This window comes from Cupressus sempervirens, chromosome 5 (assembly GCF_028749045.1).
Source record: "Cupressus sempervirens isolate cs-2001-9-10 chromosome 5, ASM2874904v1, whole genome shotgun sequence".
NCBI lineage: Eukaryota > Viridiplantae > Streptophyta > Pinopsida > Cupressales > Cupressaceae > Cupressus > Cupressus sempervirens.
Window position 1 is genome coordinate 564,452,793 of NC_143122.1, and position 23,770 is coordinate 564,476,562.

Here is a 23,770-nt window from a genome sequence, read left to right on the forward strand (position 1 = left end):
TCCTATGAAGTTATATTATTCTCCTAAGTGGAAAAAGGACGATTAAAAGCGAATATGAAGAGTCATCCTATTGTGCTTAAAAGGGGAGAAGGGATTTCATTTTCAAAATGCTTGGTTATTGAGTTTTGGATTTCTTTTCTCTATTGAAGAGATTTTTGAAAGCTACAACTTTTAGCAAGTGAGAGGATAGTTACTCTCAAGCTTGGATAGTGGATGGAAACCCATTCTGGTTGAGACATCATGTTGGTGTTTCACATTGTATTTCAAGTACATCTTTTCTATTATCCAATCTTGCTGTAGTTACTATATTTACAATTGGATTTATTGGTAATGTCACTGAAGAACTCCAATGGAGTATTATTTCTGAAAATATATTTTTGCTAGAGATTTATTGCAATAATATTTTGAGACTTCTTTCTATTTAGTTGTTTAAAGGGGTTTTTCTGATGAAATCTACAATACATTACATGAGTTTATTTATTTCGAATTTTTTGAGATTTTATTCAAAAAGTTGGGCAAATATCTAGTTAAGGTTATTACAGTGGTATCAAAGCATTGAACCTACCATCTTGTTGGGTTTTTTGCATTTGTGAAGAAGCCAGCTACAACATAGTATCATGGAGAAGATTATTGTTATCACTACAGAGTGTTTTGTAAAGTTTCTTACCTGATTTCAAATTCGAGGTTGACTGATGCATAATTTTATTGCAGGTATGAACACTGTTGACAAAGAATAAATTTGCTCTAGAATCTATGTATTAGTATAGAAATAATAGAGATAATATAATGTTCTTGAACTTAAAATGTCCTTCGATTCTTTGATGTACTTGCATTAATTGATTTCGATGCCTTGTTTATTCGAGCGGATCAAGTATACATATCACATGGAGGGCTGTGAGGGTGAATGGTCATGTCTCTATCTCTGAATGGAGACATGAACATTCACCATCACACTGGTTCAGTGTTAACTAATCATGCCCGATTTGTTACAAACTTAACACACGTGTAATAATGTATTGCCAATGATTATGAACTGCAACCGAATATAAAATATAGATCGATAGTGATCTAAAATTGAAGGAATCAGGATAGTTTCAACCATGCCTTAAATGATCTCAGACAATATATATATGATCATCGGTTTCAACTGTGCATTGTTTCACACACACACACACACATATGTGCATCATATTGGTGTACATTTATACATATGTGTATATATGTTGTTCACAGTTATTGTCAGATCGAAGCTACATGCTTTAACCCCTCTTACCTAGGGAAGACAAAGTGGATATATATAAGTTCTCCTTATTTGAAAAGTGATATCCTCAAGATATATTTAAGAAAATCAAGTCTCATGATATTCTTTCCAGTTATGGTGTGTACACAGATATCAAGTCTCATGATATCTACCATAAAAGATCATCGTATATCCATAGATATTATGTCACATAATATCCACCATGAGTTTGAACATATTGATCTTCAACAGATATCAAGTCACATGATATCTATCAACATGCTCTTTTAACTATCATGATTTTTCCATGAATATCAAGTCGCATGATATTCATCATGATAGGAATCTAATAATTATGAAGTCGTCACCTTATATTATTAGAATCAACATTTCATCATAAAAGATTGTCACCTTTTAATAATGTATATAAGGTAGGCTCATAAGTCATAAAGTCACACATATGACAAAAGAGTTTACACTTTAAATATCTTTATTAAAATAATACAAATTTACAAAGTTGAGACTCAATCTCATAAACTTATGTTTCAACCATACCAAGTTTCTTTCTGAAATGATTAAACTTCACTTTAGGAAAAGCCTTGGTGAGAATGTCAGCTATTTGATCACCTGTATTAACATATTCCAATTGAATAGCTCATCTTTCCACCATGTCTCTTGTGTAGTGGTAAGGAATTTATATATGCTTGGATCTATCATGAAATACCAGATTCATAGATAACTTGATACAACTTTGGTTATCACAGTGAAGTGGTAGGTTTCATAGGCTCACAAAATAAGTTGGAAAGCAACTTTCAAAGCTACACTACTTCTCTAGCTCCCATTGATGCTGCAATATACTTTGCCTTAGTAGAACTCTGAGCAACTGAAGCTTGCTTTCTACAGATCCAAGATATCATGGTTGAACCTAAGCTGAAACAACATCCTGATGTGGCCTTCCGGTCGTTTACACTTCCGGCCCGATTAAAATCAGTATATCTATGTAACTCCAAGCTGATATTCTCATATTTAAGTCCATACCCAATAGTGCCTTGGAGATACCTTAATATATGCTTCAAAGAAACAAGATTAATTTCATGAGGTTCACACATGAACTGACTTAATGCATTCACAACATAGCAGATATCAGGTCAAGTATTTACAAGATACATCAGAGACCCAATTATCTGTCTGTATAAAGTCAGATCAACTAGTCTAGATTCAACACTTGCTTCCTTTAGCTTGTGTAAGTTGGTTTCCATAGGTTGACAGTTCCACATTCCAAATCTTTTCAAAATATCAATGGTATACTTCTTTTGATGTGGGAAGATATTCCTGGACTTCTAACGAACTTTCAAACCAAGGAAGTAATGAAGAATTCCTAAGTCCATTTCAAATTCAGAAGCCAAATCTTTCTTACACTGATTAATGAGATGTTCTTCTCTTGTAATCAAAAGGTCATCAAAATAAAGAATTAGAATCAACATATCACCTTTAGTTACCTTAAAGTAAAGATTTGGATCATCAACATTCTTGGCTAATCCAAGACTTAGAAGGTATTTATCAATCCTTTCATACTAGGCTCAGGGAGCCTGTTTGAGTCTATATAGAGCCCTCTTCAATTTACATACATAAGAGGCAACATCATGAGTCACAAATCCTTCTGGTTGTTCCAAATATACTTCTTCCTTAACTGTTCCATTTAGAAAAGCATTTTTTACATCCATTTGATGGATTTTCCAACCTTTAGCTGCTGCAATGGTTATTACAGCTCTAACTGAGGTATACCTGGCAACTGGTGTAAAAGTTTCTTCAAAGTCGATTCCTTCCTTTTGAGAAAACGAGGTAACCACAAAATGAGCTTGATGTTTTCCAATGCTCCCATCTATAGCATACTTAACTTTGAAGAGCCATTTGGAAGAAACAATAGATTTTCCTTTAGGTCTAGGAAATATATCCCAAACATAATTTTTTAGTATCAACTGATATTCTTCCACCATTGCATCTTTCCAAGCTTGATGTTTAAGTGCTTCTAAAGCATTTGAAGGTTTAGGGTTTGGACTTTTACACATGAATGCATTATATGTTAATTTTCGAGGTCTTTTGCTTTCTCTAAAAGTCCCTAAAGGTGCTGCAAATTCATCTCCTTCTTGTATAATTTTCCTTGCCCAAAGAGGCCTTTTATAATTATCAAGACTCTCTTCTTGAGTCTCAGGAAGGATCTTAGTTTCATTTGAAATCTCTTCAGGGTACTCCCTTTGAATCCCAGGAGCAGGAGCCTCTTTTGGGAACATGATAAGTCATCTAAAGTTTTGGCTCTTTTGAAAACAATATCCTTTTCAAAGATGACATCTTTGTTGAGTTCTATTTGTTTCTGTCTAGGTATGTAGATTCTGTATCCTTTTATTGTTTCACTGAAACCAATGAAAATTCGTCTTCTTCCAGTAAGTTCTAACTTTGTCCTTTTCTTTAGGTATATGAACATACATAGGACATCCAAATATCCTTAAATGACTGATGTCAGGTTTCATTCCTGAAAATGCTTCTTCAGGATTTTTGTTGTCCAAATATGAGCGAGGACATCTATTCTAAATATGGACTACTGTATTAGATGCTTTAGCCGAAAATGACATGCTCAAGTTTTGATCATAAATCATAGTCCTAACAGCTTTTACAATAGTTCTGTTTTTCCTTTTAGCAACTCCATTTTGTTGAGGATTGTAGGAAATTGTGAACTCCCTCTTATTCCAGCAAGTTTGCAAAATTCTTTAAATATTTCAGAAGTGTATTCTTTCCCATTATCTGTTCTCACAACTTCAATTTTCTTTTCTGAGGAGTTTTCAGTGATAGTTTTGAATTCTTTAAATTTAGAAAGAATCTTTTCAGATTCTTTGCACTTAAGGAAGTATATCCATGTCCTTCTTGGAAAATCATCAACAAATATCACATAGTACAAGAACCCTCCTATGGATGCTGTAGACATGGGTCCACATAGGCCAGAGTGCAATAGTTCTAACACATCTTTAGTTTTGCTCAAACTACAAGGAAATGACTTTTTAGTGTTTTTACCTAAGGCACAACTTGTGCAAGATTCATTGTGAATATGACTTAATCTGAGCATTCCAGTTACCATCTTCTCCATAGATGCTAGAGTATGAAAGTTGATATGACCTAATCTTTTATGCCATATTTCATTTGAATCTGAAGTGAACAAGTGCAAGATTTTTCTTAGTGCAAAGCTCATATAATAGTTCTTTTCATACTCCTATTGTTAGAGCCTTCTTTATAGTTGAATTCTTAAGCCACACTAGTATCTAACCTTCCATGAATGCAATTATATAACCATCATCTTCAAGTGCAGATATAGATATTAATTCCTTTTAATATCTGGTACATAAAAAACTCCAAAAAGCTGAATAGAATTTTCAGATTTCAATTTAATGGTGCAGGTCCCAATTCCTTTTACGAAATGTGCAGAATCATCACCAATTGTAACTTCTTCATCTGTTTCTTTTTGTATGCTTTCTAGGTTTTCCTAATATCCAGTGATGTGTCTATAAGATCCATTGTCAATTATCCAAGTGTTGGATTTGGTTGATATTTGACTAGACAATGCTGAATAGAAGGCATACTTCTCAGATTCATGACCTTCATCAGATTTGGGAAATGACGCTTGGAGTTTAGATCGATCGGCACAATTTAATGCATAATGCCCATATTGATCATATCCGAAACATAGAATTTTGGACAAATATTTTGACTGCCTTTTCCATGAAAGTTTCTTTTCCTTTTGTTTTTCTTCTTCTTTCCATTCTTATGAGAGTTGGTTGTTAAGAACATGAATGTCTTCATCTAAGATTTTATGTTTCCCTTTAATCATTAATCTTGATTCTTCTTGATGGTGGTAAGGTGTATTAAGGTGATAACTCAGTTCTTGATATTGTTAGTTGTGGAAGTAGTCGTGTCAAATTTTTTGATGGTTTGATGGTGTCTTGCATATGCTGGGACTAGTGAGGAATTTGTTATCTGTTAGCAAACTAATAGATGCGGGTGTGCATGTACAGTTTTTTGAAGCAGGTGTGAAATAGTGAGAGGTGCTATGGTAATAGAAAGAGGAAGCAAATTGGGTACATTGTATCGGCTCGATGCATGCACGGTTGAGTGCAATAGTACTTCTGATAAGACTGTGAAGAGGACTACTTTGTTGGAGAAAGAAGGGTTTCTCTTTCAATAGATGGTTGTGGTTTTTGGGTACCCAAGGGTGCTCTATCTACTAAATCAAAGTTACCTGTAGAGAAGACTGTTATGGCACCAGAGACTCAGCCACATAGGTGAGAAGGGTCTTCGAACCTTAAAAAGTAAAAACCTTGTTGATGGGTTGAATGATTGCAATCTTGAGTTTGATTTTTGTGAGCATCATATGTATGGTAAACAAAATCGCATTCAATTTTACTCAAGTTCTAATAAGTCCTCATGTATTTTGGATCTCATCCATTCGGATGTATTTGGTCCAGTTGATGTTCCTTCTATTGGTAAATCGGTTTATTATGTTTCTTTCATTGATGATTTTAGTAGAAGAATATGGGTTTATTTCCTTAGGAGTAAAGCTGAAGTTTTCAGTCGTTTCAAGGAATTTAAAACAATGGTTGAGTTGTGGACTGGAAAGGAGATAAAGTGTTTGAGAATTGATAATGATGGTGAATATTGCTCCAATGATTTCAACACATTTTGTAAAGATTGTGGTATTAAAAGAGAGAAGACAACTTTGTATTCTCCACAGTAGAATCGAGTTGCAGAAAAAATGAACAGGACCTTGATGGAGAAGGCTAGGAGCATGCTGAGTGGAGCTGGACTAGAACACAAGTTCTAGGCTGAAGCTGTAGCCATTGCTTGCTACCTGATAAACAGGTCTCCTACATCAGCTCTTGTTGATAAGACACCAATGAAAGCATGGTCGGGCCACAAGACTTCACTTAGACATCTGAGAGTTTTTGGTTGTGAGGCATATGCTCATGTGTCAAAGGAGAAGCAGACAAAATTGGACAACAAAGCTGTCAAATGTATCTTCATCGAATATAGTTATGGTGTGAAAGGATACAAGCTTTGGGATCCTATTGCACAGAAGGTATTTTATTCCAGAAGTGTTATTTTTAGAGAAACTAAGCCTTCCTCTGTTACAGTGTAGCCAGAACAGATAGAAGAAAAGAAAGATGTGATTCAACTTCTTGCTACACTTGAGAAAGTTGAATCGAGGCCTTTAGAAAGAAAAGATGTTGAAGAGAGCTCTACGAGTTCTAAATCATCAGAGGAAGAGGGAGAACCTGAACCAGATCTTGTTCGAATGTCTAGTAGACATAGGAAAGCACTAGAAAGGTATGGATATTCCCTTGATGATTGGAGGTGTATATTTTCTTTGAGTGTTAACATTGATGAACCAAGATCTGTAGAAGAGGCTCTTGGTATGAATGATTCAGAGTTCTGGAAAATAGCCATGGAAGAAGAGATGATAGCTCTTAAGAGGAATGACACATGGGACCTTGTACCATTGCCTGAAGGACGTAAACTTGTTGGTTGTAAATGGGTGTTCCAAAGGAAAATGGGTTCAGATGGAAGCATTGAGAAGTATAAAGCACGATTGGTTGCAAAAGGTTACTCCTAGGTTGCAGGAATTGATTATAGTGAAATTTTTTTGTCTGTAGCAAAAATGACATCCATTTAATTTTTACTTTCTATTGCAGCAACTTATGATCTAGAAGTTGAGTAAATGGATGTGAAGACAACTTTCCTTCATGGAGATTTGGAGGAAGAAATTTATATGACATAGCTAGAGCACTTTATGGTGAAAGGTAAAAGTCATTTGGTCTGTAAATTGAAGAGATCCTTGTATGGTTTAAAACAAAGTCCTAGGATGTGGTACCAGAAGCTTGATACATATGTATTGAGTTTAGGATTTGTGCGATCCAAATCTGATCACTAGATATACTACAAGTTTGATGATGATTATTTCCTGGTTATTGCCTTATAAGTTGATGACATGTTTATTGGCAAAGGAAAAGGTTTGATTGCAAAATTAAAATCTCAGCTCTCAACAAAGTTTGAAATGAAAGATCTTGGTGTAGCAAGGTACATTCTGGGAATGGAGATTATAAGAGATAGGAAAAATAAAAAGCTTTGGCTAGGCCAAAGTAAGTATGTTGGTAATATTCTTAGAAGATTCAATATGCAAGATTCCAAATTACTGAGTGTTCCTGTTACTATAGGAATAAAGCTTTCTTGCTCACAGTGTCCTTCATCCCCATTGGAGATGGAAGAGATGAGTCAAGTACCGTATTAGAGTGCTATTGGAAGTTTGATATATGCTATGGTCTGTACAAGACCAAACATTGCCCAAGCAATGGGAGTACTTTTTCGTTACATGTCTAATCTAGGAAGAGCACATTGGGATGCAGTAAAAAGAGTTTTCAGATACTTTCGGGGTACCTCAGAATACTCTATATGTTTCCATGGAACAGGAAATGAGCATTCCTTGTATATTTAAGGCTATGTGGATTCAAACTAGGCTGGCGATGTTGATAGAAGAAGATCCACTAGTGCATATGTGTTTACATTATTTGGTGGTGCAATTAGTTGGATGAGCAAGCGACAAGTTGTGGTTTCTTTGTCCACTACAGAGGCAGAGTATATGGTAGCTACTCATGCTTGCAAAGAAGCTATCTGGCTTAAGAGACTGTGTTTAGATATATAGTTCAAATAAGGTACAGTGACAATTTATAGTGACAGTCAGAATGCAATCTGCCTAGCGAAGAATCCAACATTTCATGCCAAGACCAAGCACATTGATGTAAAAGATCATTTTGTGAGAGATATGGCCGAGGACGGCAAGGTGAAGCTGGAAAAGGTGGAGACTTTGGTGAATGTTGCTGATGCATTAACTAAGCTTGTGAGCATAGAGAAGTTCAGATGGTGTTTGGAGTCTATGGGCCTCTTGGTCCCTAGCAATTAAGTCGATGACACCTTGGATCCCCTGACTCTTGCAAGGTGTTCGACAAGTGGGAGAATGTTGAGAATTGTGTCTCAACCTTGCAAGCTTTTTTCGGAAAATTCTAGAATTTTTTTGTGGCAGTTTTTCACATGTTTAAGAGTTGGAAAAAGGTGTATGAGTTGTTAAAAATGTGTCGTGTCCCTAGTACAATATAGGAGGACTATTTTTAGAGTATAAAAAACTCATTATATGACTTTTAGGGGGGTCTAAACTAGAGGACAAAATTATGGACGAAAATGCTATTCTTGGAGTTACAAATGACAAGTGGGTAACATGTGGCATGGTTGTATTGCCCATAGTTTTGGCCCACGGTTTTGTAAGACCACAAATGGTTTTCAAGTTGTAAATCACTATAAAAGGAGGGCTTGGGGAGGTGTTTGAATCATTGAGTTTTGTTTGCAAGGCTAGGTGCTAGGAGTCTCTTTGAGTCCGAGTTTGAGTTTGAGTTGTGGTGATGCTCTCTTGTAAAAACTTACATTGCAAGTGTATTGTAATCTTTTTGATTTGAGAATACATTGTGCAAGTTTTGCAGGGTGGGGTTTTTCTTCTGGAAGGGTTTCCCCACGGTAATCATTGTGTTATGCGTTCATTGTTATTTTGATTATGTTATTATGCATTCTTGAGATCTCTGCAATAGTTAGTTGAATTGGCATAATTGTCCTCTCAAGATTAGTGTAGGAAGCAATTCTGTGCACTTTTGCTTCCTTACATGCAGACCCGCTTGTGACTTGTCTTAGGTCTTCAAAGAAAATGATAACATCTCTACCACCATCTAAATGTTCGATTCAAATTATCGTTGATGTTGGGAGAATCTTCGATTCGTAAACTTGGATGTATAAGCATGTGTATTGCTAATATTTGTTTACTATTTTTTCATTGTAGTGTCAAATGTTATATACAAAATCAGCATTGACATTTGTTGAGCCCTTGTCTTTTGTCTTTGTCTTCTACCCAGTCTCCTTGGCTTATTTGTAGCTACTAAAAACTCATTGCCGCATTCCTATTGCTACCTTGATGTATATCAATCACAAAAATACGCAGCTTGTATTCATTGTGGGGACATTCATTTGGCACATGTCAACTGAGCAATGTTGGTTTAAGGGATATCATATTGTTTGTTCCAGCTGTGAAATATTCCTTTGTGTTCCATCTGTAGGTGGGTCTCCAAAATTTTGTTGTAGAATCAATATTGACGTGACTGGGTGCACTGCGTATATCATTTAAATCATAGGAAACAAATATTAATGGTGAATCTCTCATTGACAAACTTCAGCTACACTTGGTTTGAGGTCAGAACCCAGTAATCTTTAGATATTATATTGCTGACTGGGTGCCGTATTTAGACCCAGTAGAGCTGTGCGTAGCCAATCAACATAGATGGAGAAGATCTGAGATGTTTGGAGCATAGTTCCAAGAATCACGGCGATTCATGCGATTCACACGATTCGATTCAAGCCAGGCAATTTTTTTGTGAATCAGCGATAAAGGGTTTATGAAATAAGTTGCTCACTAAACTTGAAGGGTTTTTTAAATTTTCCGATTTGTGGCCAATTCACGATTCGATTCGGCCTTGCCAAGTCCGATCCAATTCCGATTCTTGTTACTTTGGTCTGGAGTGATATCCTTGGGTTTGGTTTCATATTTCACATCATAAAGAAACCTTATCAATCATTGAGTACCCACAACAAGATGACTAAGGCTGGAAATTATCTGAAATCAACACTGCAGACCTGAGATATATTTTGTTAGCACCTAGGGAGAATTTATAAGGTTAATTGCTGCTGTAAGAGTTTCTTAGTGGGGATCTGTGCGTCGGCATTTGAAGAGTTTGCATTTTGGAGCATGCATTTTTTATTGTTGAGCATGTTCTATTGTTTGAAATTTGAATGATACATTGACTGTTGTAGCTTCTTATTAATCTCTCAACTCTATCACAAGTTTCCTTTGATTTGTCTACCCTTTCACTACCATCCAAGTCTACTAAAGAAGAGCTTCTCGAGAAGATAAGTCTATTCCTTGTACATGCATAATCAGGACACTATGCGAGTGGCTACTGCACTCATTAAGTGCTGTGGCACCTATTGCCTTGTTCATCTGACCGCTTTTCATCAAATCTAGAACCTCTGTTGTTGATTCAACTTGAGATATGCTAGCATCTGGAACATTGAGTCCACTTTGCCAATATGTACTTGGGATCCCAAGTGAAGATGTGTATAAATTGATACTCTAAAATTAAGGTTCCATCACAACGTTTCATACATCTTCGTGAAACAGACTTGGACTTGTAAACTATGAAGGTGTCCAGAGATGATATTTGGGGAACTTGCATAACATTTATACTCTCGAATCCACGAATCAAATAGTAATAATCTTTGGATAATGTTGGAGGATATTTAATTCCTACTTATAAATATAAATTATTGAGAATCTTATAATGCTAAATGACCTAATTATGTAATATTATGTCCAACCCTAGTAGGGGAAATTACATATACACGTCTCCTTTTTCTAGAAACACTTCTAATTCCATTCCAGTTGAATATCATACCCTTGCTTCTCAACATTTTAGGCTCATACTTCTTCTTCAAATTGGTTTTCTTTGTTTACGAATAAATTTTTATCTAAGATTTGATCTCCATTTGGGAGAATAATTCTAATTTTCACCTTGAAATTCCTATCTTTCAATGGCACAGTGCCAATGAAGGTGAAAATTGTCCAAATGTTGAGGGTGATTTTGAACTCTTTCTAAGAACTCATCTTTATAATTTTCACTCACACTCATTTCCAAAATTGATCATTTTATCCAAAGATTTTAATTGATTTATACCGCTCATATTCAATTTCCATTATTTTCATTAGCTTGAAGTTGAAAGTTTTCATTGAGATGCCCGTAAACTTGGGCAGAATTTTACTACTTGTCAGGATTCTACATGGATAGGGGGGCAAAATTTTGGGGTCTCTCAAGATTGAGAACCCGGAGAGGTGTTTGATTCTAACCTACTCTGAGGATTACTTGATTCGTCTTCTCACTTGTTCCCCTGGTTCTTTTCATCAGTTTGTACTTGAATCTCCCCCTTTAGTTACTTGGAAATCATCTAGACTTGGGCAAATTTTTGAGGTTTGCCAAGATTAGGAATCCTGACATGAGGTTGGATTCTGATCTAGTGTTGTGATTTCGAGTTACAAGACATGGTCGGCTTCTAACCTACTCATTTTTTTTCATTTTGCAAGCTAACTCCCAAATTTTCAGTTCAATTTCTTCAACGCTAAGGGAAAAATGAGTTATGTAAAGTATAACAAAAGAACTAATACTTTAAGTTATATTTTATTTTAAAACTGTCAGGATGTTTGAGAGTGGCTTTAGGTTCATAGGAGTTATAATAAAGATTTTAGATTTTGGGAGTTGTAAAATATTCCAAACAGACAAATTTTAAGATTCAACATGGCTCCATTTGCATTATCTCCCACAACTTCCCTTGACCTTCTAAGATGAAATAGAAACTCGAACAATTTTTTTCAAAAGGTTATAACTCATTTCATCACAAATCCTTAATTCAGTATCCCTATCCTTGACTGGCTCAGCTCAGTTCTTGCCTCGATAGTTTTGACTACCCAAAGAGCTAGAGTTGTCCAAACTGTAGTTCAAAATCTCATTCTCTGCCACTTATTGGCGAGGCAATAAAAACTTTTCTCGGCAAAATATCGAAGATAGATCGGCAACTTCTCGGAAAAATATTTGGAATTTTAAAAATGACTTCAATTTAATTTAAAATGTATTTTTTTGCAAAATTCAATAAGGAGATGCATTTAATGAGTCAATAAATGAGTAAACAAACCAAACAAGCTGATCTTGATACTATATAAATGCAGTACATAACAAAATCTCACTCTCATATAGAATGTCGATGGATGGCAACCATAGTTAAAGACTCTGAAGTTTGAAGAAAACTAATAGCAAATTGTCATTGTAAAAAGATAAACAAATACAAATGTCAAATACAATATAAAATAAGTCTACATCTTCCTATTCCCCTTCCTGGTAGCTCTAGTAAAAACTATGGGAGTAGGAAGGGGTCTAGCCCTAGCAGTTCATTGTGGTTGTGGTTGTAGTTGTGTCTCAATATCCATCCTAGATGTAGTTGGTGTTGGCGCTAGCGATGACTCCTCATCTTCTATATCCTCACTCTCAGTGTCCTAAGTGTCCTCACTCTCACTGCCCTCTGCTAAATGTCATCCAATCTCAGTGCAAAACCACCCTCTTTTGAATTGGTATTTTCTTCAAAAATCTCTTTGAATCCACTTCAAATCCACTTGCAATAAATCTACAAGGCTTCCAATGACTATTTCTCTCCACCAAACCCTTCTCCTTTCCTGTAAAGGCTGCAAATTTTAAAATGGTATCTCATGGGCTGCTCGTGAAAAATTTTCAACTTGTTGGGAGAAGTATGCCACTTCTCGGTGATATATCACCAACTTCTCGACGAGAAGTTTCAAACTTCTCGGCTGAGATTTTGGCGCGAAAATCCTGTATTTTCTTGCCACTCCACACTTTACGCGAGAAACTGATATATCAGTGACTTATCGGTACTATTTTGAACTATGGTCCAAACTATAGATTAAAATCTCTCCGAGAAGTGGCAAATATCTCTGCTTTGCCCAAGAACTTTTGCAAAATGAGTAAACTTAAGGTTTTTCTTGAGAAATTCATGTCGAGAAGACCTTAAATTCTCAACGAGAAGTTGGCCACTTCTTTGCAATAAATTGCGAACTTCTTGCGATAACTTAACTGCTTCTCATGGGTGCCACCAATAAAACTTGGACACCCGAGAACTTGCCCAAATATTGTTTATTTTGCAATTTTGAGTGTTTGGAGGAGAGAGTCTTTGGCAGCCTTGTAGATTGATTGCAAGTGGATTTGAAGTTGACTAATTTTTACTAGAGCCACTGGGAAGGGGAAGAGGAAGAGGAAGATGTAGACTGGTTTCATATTGTACTTGACATTTGTATTTGCTTACTTTTGATGCAGGAGCATCCTGGGTTGCCTTGTTATTCTGCTCATTTTGTTCACCTAGTAATTCCTTCATGTGCCTAGTAGTTCTTCATGTGCCTAGCAATTCCTTCATGTGCCTAGCAATCCTGTTTCTTCATGTGCCTAGTAACCCTTTTCCTTTATGTGCCGAGTTACTGCAACATTCCTTCATGTGCCGAGTTACCCAGTGTATGCCGAGTGATTCTTCATGTGCCGAGTTACCCAGTGCATGCCGAGTGTTTCTTCATGTGCCAAGTTACCCAGTATATGCCGAGTGTCAGTATTTGGACGTGATTTTGCGAGCCGGCTTGCGGGATTTATTTCATTCGCGACATTTATGTTAAGATCTTTTATTGGGATGAGTCCAGATCGTTGTTGGGTCGGCCTTTCTCTTATGTAATGATTCTAGAATGATCTGTAAGCCATTTTGGCAAGTATAAATAGAATGTTCAGGCTTAGAATTAGGAAAGCTTCAGAGAGAGCAGATGAGGGAGCAAAACTGAAAGTGCAAATTTACTGTTGGATCTTTGTATCTAAATGTATTGTAATTGGCCATAACCCAGAAGGCCTCACAGCTGGGCATGTATGAAGATATTTTGATGAATCAATAGAAGTATTTGCTCTTCTCTCTCCTTTGGTTGTTGTTTTTTGTGTTCGTTTCCGTTGTCTTAACTCTTGCAGGGTGGTTTGGATAGCTGGGTGAGCCTTTGGCTCTAGTTATTCACCCTTTGTCCTACGTCATTTGGTATCAGAGCTTGAGGTTCATCCTTGTGGAGATTGGATCGTGTGGAACCCTGATTTGGATTTGGTTGTAGGGTCGTAGCTCTGTGGATTTGACCTATAACTTGCAGAGGGTTACGATCTTGCAGGAACCTGATTTGTGAAGATGGTTCGTGGTAGAGGAAATAATGTTGATAATGCTATATTGGATCAGTTGAGACAAATTGCAGCCAAATTAGATGCTATGGAGACAGCCCAGAGGAGAGGAGCGCATCTTGATGATATAAGTGATGATGAAGCAACAACACCAAACCATAGTCCAAAGCCTGAAGAAGATCAAGATGAGGAAAGATTGTTGAGAGTATTGTCTAGAGCGAATTCAAAGCCTGCTATAGAAGTTGTTCCTTATGATGGAAAATTGGACACCGATGCTGTGTTGGATTGGATCTCTGATATGGAGAAGTTCTTTGAGTATGAAAACACTCCTAATAATAGAAAGGTGAAGATTGCAGTCACTAGGCTAAAAGGTCATGCATCTCTATGGTGGGAGCACTTGCAAATTGATAGACAAAGGGGAGGAAAGGAAAAGATCAGAACTTGGCCAAAGATGGTGAACAAGGTAAAGAACAAATTCCTTCCTGCTAATTACCAAGTTAGCTTGTTGAGAAAGATGCAAAATTTGAAACAAAAGGACATGACTGTAAAAGAATATACCGAGGAATTCTATAGATTAAACATCAGATCTGGACATGTGGATGATGATGTTGAGAAAATTGCAAGGTACATTAATGGATTGAGATTTGGAATACAAAATGAAATAAGTTTTGTGAAGCTGGAAAGTGTAGAAAAAGCATATCAATATGCCTTGAAAGTTGAGGAGATTTTGACAAAGAAGCATGAACAAAGACAGAGAGGTAGAGGTGGTAGATTCCAGAGAGGTAGAGGTAGATCTTATGGAAAAAGTAGTAGATCTGACAGTGCTATGCAGAATAAAGGCAAATCTGAATGGAAGAATGATGACAAAGGCAAGACTGAATGGAAAAGTGGTAATTCTTACCGAGGAGGCACTAATTCTTACCGAGGAAGAGGTAATTCTTATTCTAGAGGTGGATTTCATTGTAATTGTTTTAGATGTGGCAAAGAAGGACATAGATCCTTTGAATGTAGATCTTTTGAAGGTGGGCAGAATAATAGAAATGCTATGATTCAAGAAGACATTGAGAGTTCACCAAGTGGACCTAAGGCTGGAGAATTGATGGTGAGAAGAACCTTATGTAATAAGGGAGGTGATGAGGAACCTGTTTTAAGGAGAAGTCTTTTCAAGACAAGATGTAAGATGGCTGAAAAATGCTGTAAAGTGATCATTGACAGTGGAAGTTCTACAAATCTGGCATTAGAAGAGCTAGTTACAAAGTTGCAGTTGTAGAGGCTAAAACATCCCAAACCTTATCATGTTTCATGGATCAAAGATGAGCATAAGATATTGGTAAGTGAGCAATGCCTTGTGAAGTTCAAAATTGGACATTACTTTGATGAAGTTTTGTGTGATATTATGCTCATGGATTGTTGTCATATTTTGTTGGGTAGACCTTGGCAATATGATAGATATGCTGTACATGATGGAAGATTGAATAAATATACTCTTTGGGTAAATGGGAAGAAACAAACATTGTTGCCTTTGATCGAAAGTCCAGATGAGGTTAATTGTACTGCTGTAAAAAATTGCATGGTTAATGGGAAACAATTTGAAAAGGAAATGAAAAAGAATCAAGTCTATTTTGCTATAACTCCAAGAAAATCGAGTTTTGGAGACTGAGTGCAAGAAAATAGTGTTAACCGAGTGCTAGTCAGTGGTGACAGAATGACAGATGGCAGTATTGACCGAGTGCCAGAAGAAATTGCAAAGTTGTTGAATGAGTATAAAGAAATTATCGCTGATGATATTCCTAATCGTTTACCTCCAGTAAGAAGTATAAGTCATTGTATGGATTTGATTCCTGGAGCTAGTTTGCCAAACAAAGCACCATATAGATTGACACCTGCAGAGAATGAAGAACTTAACAGACAAGTGCATGAGTTGTTGCAGAAAAGTTTGATCAAAGAAAGCTTGAGTCCATGTGCTGTACCCGTTGTATTAGCACCTAAAAAGAATGGAGAATGGAGAATGTATACTGATTCCAGAGCCATTAACAAGATAACGGTGAAATATAAGTTTCCTATGCCAAGGATGGATGACATAATGGATTGTTTGAGTGGAGCAAAGTATTTTACCAAGATTGATTTGAAGAGTGGCTATCATCAGATCAGAATCAGAGAAGGTGATGAATGGAAGATTGCTTTCAAGAGAAAAGATGGTTTGTATGAATGGTCGGTTATGCCTTTTGGTTTGACTAATGCACTTAGTACTTTCATGAAGTTGATGAATGAAGTTCTGAAAAGATTCTTGGGTAAATTTGTGATTTTTTTTTGGATGATATTCTGATATTCAGCAAGACTAAGGAAGAACATCTTGAGCATATTAGACAAGTATTGTAGAGGTTGAAAAAGAAAAATTTGTTGATTAATCTGAAAAAGTGTTCTTTTATGCAAGAGGAGATTGTGTATTTGGGATTTGTGATTTTAGCTGATGGTTTGAAGATGGATCCTGAGAAGGTTAAAGCAATTTTGGAATGGCCTACACATGAGAATGTGAGTGAGGTAAGATCATTTCATGGTTTGGCTAGTTTTTATAGAAAGTTTATAAAGAATTTCAGTGTTGTTTGTAATGCTATGATTGAAACAATGAGGGGAGATAAAAAAAAATTCAAGTGGATGCATGGAGCTGATAAGAGTTTTGAGACTTTGAAACAAAAGGTTGTTGAATTACCTGTATTGGCTTTACCTGATTTCAACAAAGTATTTCAAGTTGAATGTGATGCAAGTGGTAATGCAATAGGAACTGTATTAAGTCAAGAAGGTAAGCCTGTTGCTTTCTTTAGTGAAAAGTTGAATGATGCTAAAAGGAAATATTTTGTGCATGATCAAGAATTTTATGCCATTGTTCAAGCATTGAATAAGTGGAGACATTATTTGATGCCTAAGGAGTTTGTGTTGTATACGGATCATAAAGCTTTACAATACTTGGGAAGTCAACATAAATTGAATCAAAGACATATGAAGTGGGTTGAGTATTTGTAGAGTTTTACATTTGTGATCAAGCACAAGAGTGGAGTTACTAACAAAGTTGTTGATGCATTGAGTAGAAGACGTTCTTTGTTGACTGAAATGAAGGTTGAAGTTCTTGGTTTTGATGAAATGAAAGAATTGTATGATGCTGATCTTGATTTTTCTGAGGCGTGGAGAGAGTGCAAAGCACCAAATCTGACAGATCACATAAGTAAGTATGATGAGTATTTCATTCAAGAAGGTATGTTGTTCAAAGGCATCCAGTTGTGTATTCGTAGAAGTCCTATGAGGTTGAATTTGACTAAGAAAAAGCATAGTGGTGGATTAGCTGGACATTTTGGAATTGATAAGACATTGAGTTTGCTGAAAGAGAAATATTATTGGGCACAATTGTATAAGGATATTCAAAAATTTGTAAAGAGTTGTGGAGTTTGTCAAGTTGCAAAAGGAGTGAGTCAAAATACTGGTTTGTATACACCTATTACTGTTCTTGAGAAACCTTGGACTGACATCAGTATGGATTTTGTTCTTGGATTGCCTAAAACAGTGAAAGGGTATGATTACATATTTGTTGTAGTGGACAGATTTTCTAAGATGGCTCATTTTATACCATGTAAGAAGACATCAGATATTGAGCATGTTGCTGAACTTTTCTTTAAAGAGATTGTGAGATTGCATGGATTACCAAGAAGCATTATTTCAGATAGAGATAGTAAGTTTGTTGTTTATTTTTGGAAGGCTTTGTGGAAGAAGATGGGTACTAAATTGAAGTTCAGTTCTACATTCCATCCACAAATAAATGGACAAACAAAGGTTGTGAATAGAAGCTTGGAAAATTTGCTGAGATGTTTAGTTGGGAATAAGCCAAGTAATTGGGAGATGGTATTGGCACAAGCTGAATTTGCATATAACAATTCTATGAATAGGAGTATAAGGAAGACACCTTTTGAGATTGTTACCGGAATGCATCCTAGAGGTATATCAGATTTGAGAGATGTTGCTAGTGAAGAAAAGAAAAGCGCTGCAGGAGAAGAATTTGCTGATTTTATGGAGTCCTTGCATAAGGAAGTGAAGTTGAGATTGGAACAAAGCAATCAAAAGTATAAGGAGAATGCTACTCAGTCTAGAAGACACCATGATTTTCAAGTTGGTGATGAGGTGATGGTTCATCTAAAGAAAGGAAGATTCCCAGTTGGAACATACAATAAGCTGAAGATGAAGAAATTTGGACCTTGTAAGATCCTAAAGAAGTTTGATAGTGGTAATGCTTATAAAGTTGAGTTACCTGATGACATGGATATATCTCCTATATTTAATATTGCTGATTTGTATAAGTATCAGGAGTCAGAGGATGAAGTTGTTATACCAGATGATTATCCTAAGAAATAGATTGAGGAAGTTGAACAGATAGTGGATTAGAGAGTTGGCAAGAGTACAAGAGGAAAAGATTACTATGAATATTTGGTGAAGTGGAAGAACAGACCTATTGAAGATGCTTCATGGATTTCTCAATTTGAGTTGGATTCAGCTCAGGTTGGGACATTTCAATGATTTAGGAGAATCATTTCTTTCAACCCCGGTTGTCTGATGCAGGAGCATCCTGGGTTGCTTTGTTATCCTACTTATTTTGTTCACCTAGTAATTCCTTCATGTGCCTAGCAGTTCTTCATGTGCCTAGCAATCTTGTTTCTTCATGTGCCTAGTAACCCTTTTCCTTTATGTGACGAGTTATTGTAGCATTCCTTCATATGCCGAGTTACCCAGTGTATGCCGAGTGATTTTTCGTGTGCCAAGTTACTCAGTGTATGCGGAGTGTTTCTTCATGTGCCGAGTTACCCAGTGTATGCCGAGTGTTTCTTCATGTGCTGAGTTACTCAATGCATGTCGAGTGTTTTTTCATGTGCCGAGTTATCCAGTGTATGCCGAGTGTCAGTATTTGGACGTGATTTTGCGAGCCGACTTGCGGGATTTATTTCATTCGTGACATTATGTTAAGATCTTTTCTTGGGATGAGTCCAGATTGTTGTTGGGTCGGCCTTCCTCTTATGTGATGATTCTAGAATGATCTGTAAGCCATTTTGGCAAGTATAAATAGAATGTTCAGGCTTAGAATTAGGAAAGCTTCAGAGAGAGCAGATGAGGGAGCGGAACTGAAAGTGCGAATTTGTTGTTGGATCTTTGTATCTGAATGTATTGTAATTCGCTGTAACCCAGAAGGCCTCACAGCTAGGCATGTATGAAGATATTTTGATGAATCAATAGAAGTATTTGCTCTTCTCTCTCCTTTGGTTGCTGTTCTTTTTGTTCGTTTCCGTTGTGTTAACTCTTGCAGGGTGGTTGGGATAGCTGGGTGAGCCTTTGGCCCTAGTTATTCGCCCTTTTGCCTGCATCAACTTTTTACAAAGACAATTTGTTATTTTAGTTTGCTTCAAAGTTTAGAGTCTCTGACTATGGTTGGCAGCCATCGGCATTCCACATGAGGATGTGATTTTGTTACATATTGCATTTATATATATTTAAATCAGCTTGTTTGGTTTGTTTACTCATTTAGTGACTCATTAGATGCATCTCCTTATTGAATTTTGCAAAAATAAAAACACTTCTGATTTATTTTTCATTTTTAAAATTCCCGATATTTTCTTGAGAATTTACCGATTTTTGCCGAGAACAATTTTTTTGCCTTGCCAATAAGTGGCGGAGGACTAGATTTTGAACTATGGTCCAAACATCACCTCTTAGACTTGGAGACTTGAGAATTGCCACTAAGACCACCTAAGACAACAACTACTATTGCTAAGCAAAAGGAGGGGGTTCCCATTTGCAATGAACCAATGTTGTGAAAACCTCACAACATGATCCATATAGCTGAAAAGATTAGAAAATAAATCAAAGAAAATGTTCTATTTGCACATTATATCCAATGATGTAACTAGTTGCATAGAGGTCTTCACTTTCTCTCAAGCAATGCCTAATCTCTGTTAAGCTTGAACAAACCACATACACAGGTTTGCAGATGTGTTTGTTGGTTTGTTTACATTTTTGTTTCAAACTGGCTTATAATGTTTGCATCATGAAGGATTCCTGAATTCTGGAGAATCATACCACTGATATGAGAACATTTCCCCATTGCATGCAAGAAAAAAATCAGGTTTAGGAAGTGCTGGCATACAAAGTTTCTGGAGATCCTATTTGTCTAGTTTGGCCTGCACGGTGCATACAACTATGAAAGATTGTGTCAACATGGTCTTTGCCTTGCTAAGGCCAGAAGGGGGTGAGAAGCAAGCTCAACAAAAAAACAATTAGTAAAACATGGGTATAATGCATGTCTTGTGGTATCCATTGAAAGCCGGTAGCCTCTAAAAGTAAGAACTAAACATAAAGAGGCTCTTGAGATCTATGTGGTAACAGTTTCCTTGCAATGAATAGGAAGCTCAAATATAAAAGTTTGTGCTCTCTGTGCATGGCCCGATTCTTATCTAGTTATGTCTCTGTGATTGCTATTTTAAGAGCTACTCTATAGGAGCATGTCTTATCATGTAATTCACACTAATATAAATTTTATGTTAGTCTTGTTATAATCAGCTACTGGAGTTAATTATGCTTATGATTTCTGAAAAAATGAGGTCTAGTTAAATATACCGCTTCTTTTTGGTTCGAGTTGATTTGAAGTTTATATAGCAAAGTAACTTGAAGCTTGTTAATTGTGTGGCTTGTTTCAGAAATCCATCTAATTTGACCATTCACCTGTATATAAAGTTATTTGTTTTGACAATGGATGAGCATGTCCATAAATAAATATTAGTAATTTGAAATTTCATATGCTCTGTATTCTCTTATATAGATTGTTAGTAAATATGTAGTGTGTAACAAAAGATAGGGTATTGTTGATGCAAAGGTAATTTCTCTCAGATGACAACGAGCAGCTTTTAGTAGGCGCCAAGAACAGGCTTCATACAGCTCCATATAATTATCTCATGTTTTAATTTTAATTTGTGAAAATGATTATTTTCTGAATTGAATTGTAGTAGGCTGTGCTAGTTAAACATTGCAGTGGAATCTTCTGATGGAAATGGAAGGATACATGCCATCATGAAGTGCTTTAGAATCCCTACGTCAAATAAATAATATACGAACACCTTTTTCAGTCACGTGGATAGTAGAGCTGTTACTTAAAACTGAGTCCACAATGATGTCAGTGTATCTTAGCAGAAACAACACAAGTACGTGATTATAACAATGTGCCGTTAAGGTCTTCAATAAGTTGTTTGTTCTTGTTGCTAATGATTTTATAAGGATGTAAGTGTTTCCATATTATGTTTTTTTCTCATTTTTAGTTTAATTGCCAGCTCTCATATTTCTTGTGGGAGTTGGTCTTAGCTTATTTTAGTGAGTTTGCACAGTGCTCACACCAAAGGATGTGTCCTCAATGGAGCATGTGCTTCCCAAATGGATGAGGCTAGAAAGCTTCAGAAAGGATAGGTTTTTTCCTGCAAGTGTAAAGTTAGGAGCAAAAGTTTCATCATTACCGTCTGGTGACATGTAAGCGAATCTCAAGAATTGTCTATCCATCTCTTTTCTAATGCTAATACAGGTTGATTTGTTTTAATCTTAAGGCATTAGCTAACTAATTAACAAATGGCAGGTTGAAAATGTTTAGGTCATCAACTTCTTGCAAAGGTAAAAGGGAGTTTTGCCGGATGCATTAGCTACATCTCTGTATTTAAGATTTTTCCCAAATTAGTGCTTTTGTATCAGATCAAAATTTAATCAAGTGTCTTGTTGCCTATAGGAAAATACTTGTTGATTTGTAGAGGTGGAAGAATTGATATCGTACTCCACAAGTTTTCAGATTCAGCAGATATTTTGAAGTCATACATCCATGCTCTTGTACTTGCATATCATACAGGGAGTGGCACTTATGGTAGTGAAACCAAATTTGCAGAAAGCTCTTTGTGGATGGATAAATACTATTTAAATTTCATCTCTAAGGTATTACCTTTATAATTTTTCTGTTCATTCATAGAAAATTGAGAGAGTCATTAAAAGATCAAACACAGCTTGCATTCTATTGTATTAGTAGAGTTTTCTTATTACAGAGAATATACTGATATAGGGTATGCTTTAGCAGCTGCAGGCATCAGGTTGGGATGTACGCCGTCTCCTTGTGCCTTCGACTGATTGGAGAGCCCACTGGCAAGAACTCTTGGTTGATCAGAAGGCAGCTTAACTATTTCCAACGCTTCAAGATTGGCAAAAATAATAGTATCTCCGTTTATTTTAAGTTAGAAACTATCAAATTATAAAGCTATGTACTTGATCCTTGAGACTTTCTTTTCAGAAATGCAAAGATCTACTAGATGTAACAATAATTGATCCTGTCATTCACATAAAAATTATATCTTGTACATGTAATAACAGTTGGTCCTCATATTCACATAAATTGAAATATGTTGTAAATCTAACAATACTTATCCTGATATTCGCAGAAATCTATCTTCCTGCAGGTTGATGCTTGTGTCCATAATGACTAGTCTGCAGCCAGATGTATGCAAAATGAAACATCATGCATTCTGTATAATATGATGTTGGGTTTTTGCACTTTCACCTAGTAATTTTACATTCAAAACTCACTATTGGATTGCATCTTAGTGAACTGTTCTAGATCAATACAAAGTTAAATCTTTATTTGGTTCGAGCTACTTTATAAAAATGATTGAGTATAAGATCAATGTGTTTTGAATTTAAAATCCACAATTAGAACTGATTTTACAATCAGAGACTAAACCTGTACTTGAGAAATTGAACTGTCAACTGACAGGGTTGGACAATTGTAGCAGTTTTACTTCAGCCCTCTATTGTGTTTGGAGTGGGATGGCGTTTATAGACACCATTCAGAAATTTGTGAAGCAAGGTTCATGTCAAGCCTACAGACAAACCTATTTGACAGATTCGGAAGTTTGGGACAATGATCAAAGACAATAGGAAAGTATGCAACATGCCTCCGATTATGATGCTATATAATTATGTCCTGATCTGATGTGAATACTCCAATTATGCTTTAATCTATTTGATGGTCTGCAATGGATAAAGAATTTGCGAATACAACAGAACACAACTGTGTCAGGATGGCTCACAATGGCTAGTGACAAGATTGACAGATTTAATTGAATTTTGAATTTTAAATGTTTCAAATCAGTGTGTTCTTGTGGATCTAATCTTGGGAGGCAAATAATCAATTTTAGGATTGGCATTGATTTCTTGGGACGAGTGATAATGGCAAAAGGGTATAATGGCGTCATGGGTCAAATATGACAAGTATTAACACCTGTACAACAAAAATCATATAGGAAAAGGGCATGGGTATGCATTTTTGGCTCACACATTTTGCTTCCACTTTGATGTCAGAACTATTATAGTGGGGGCATGCAAGAACACGGACACAAGTGCGGCAGTTGTAGAACTGTAATTGCATATGATACTCTCAAAACACAGGTTAAAGGACATGCATATGTAGTTTTTGCTATTACTTTTTACCTCCTTTTTAACGTGCATGCAAACTAAAACAAAGATACATGAG

The 23,770-nt window shown here is 36.1% G+C and overlaps 1 protein-coding gene across 3 annotated transcripts in view; it reads left to right on the forward strand.

Moving 5' to 3' along the window:
- Window positions 1-22,888, forward strand: part of RUS3 (root UVB sensitive protein (Protein of unknown function, DUF647)) — a 271,831-nt gene extending 248,943 nt beyond the window's left edge. For 2 of the 3 annotated variants that reach the window (XM_089831895.1, XM_089831896.1), the window contains 4 exons: window positions 21,594-21,732; window positions 21,836-21,870; window positions 21,983-22,182; window positions 22,322-22,888. In XM_089831895.1, the coding sequence (XP_089688021.1) occupies window positions 21,594-21,732; window positions 21,836-21,870; window positions 21,983-22,182; window positions 22,322-22,420 (473 nt within the window). In that variant the 3' untranslated portion in view covers window positions 22,421-22,888. Of the gene's footprint in view, window positions 1-21,593; window positions 21,733-21,835; window positions 21,871-21,982; window positions 22,183-22,318 lie in introns of all 3 variants that reach the window. The other variant, XM_089831897.1, reaches the window with a different exon arrangement.
- Window positions 22,889-23,770: the final 882 nt, after the last annotated feature.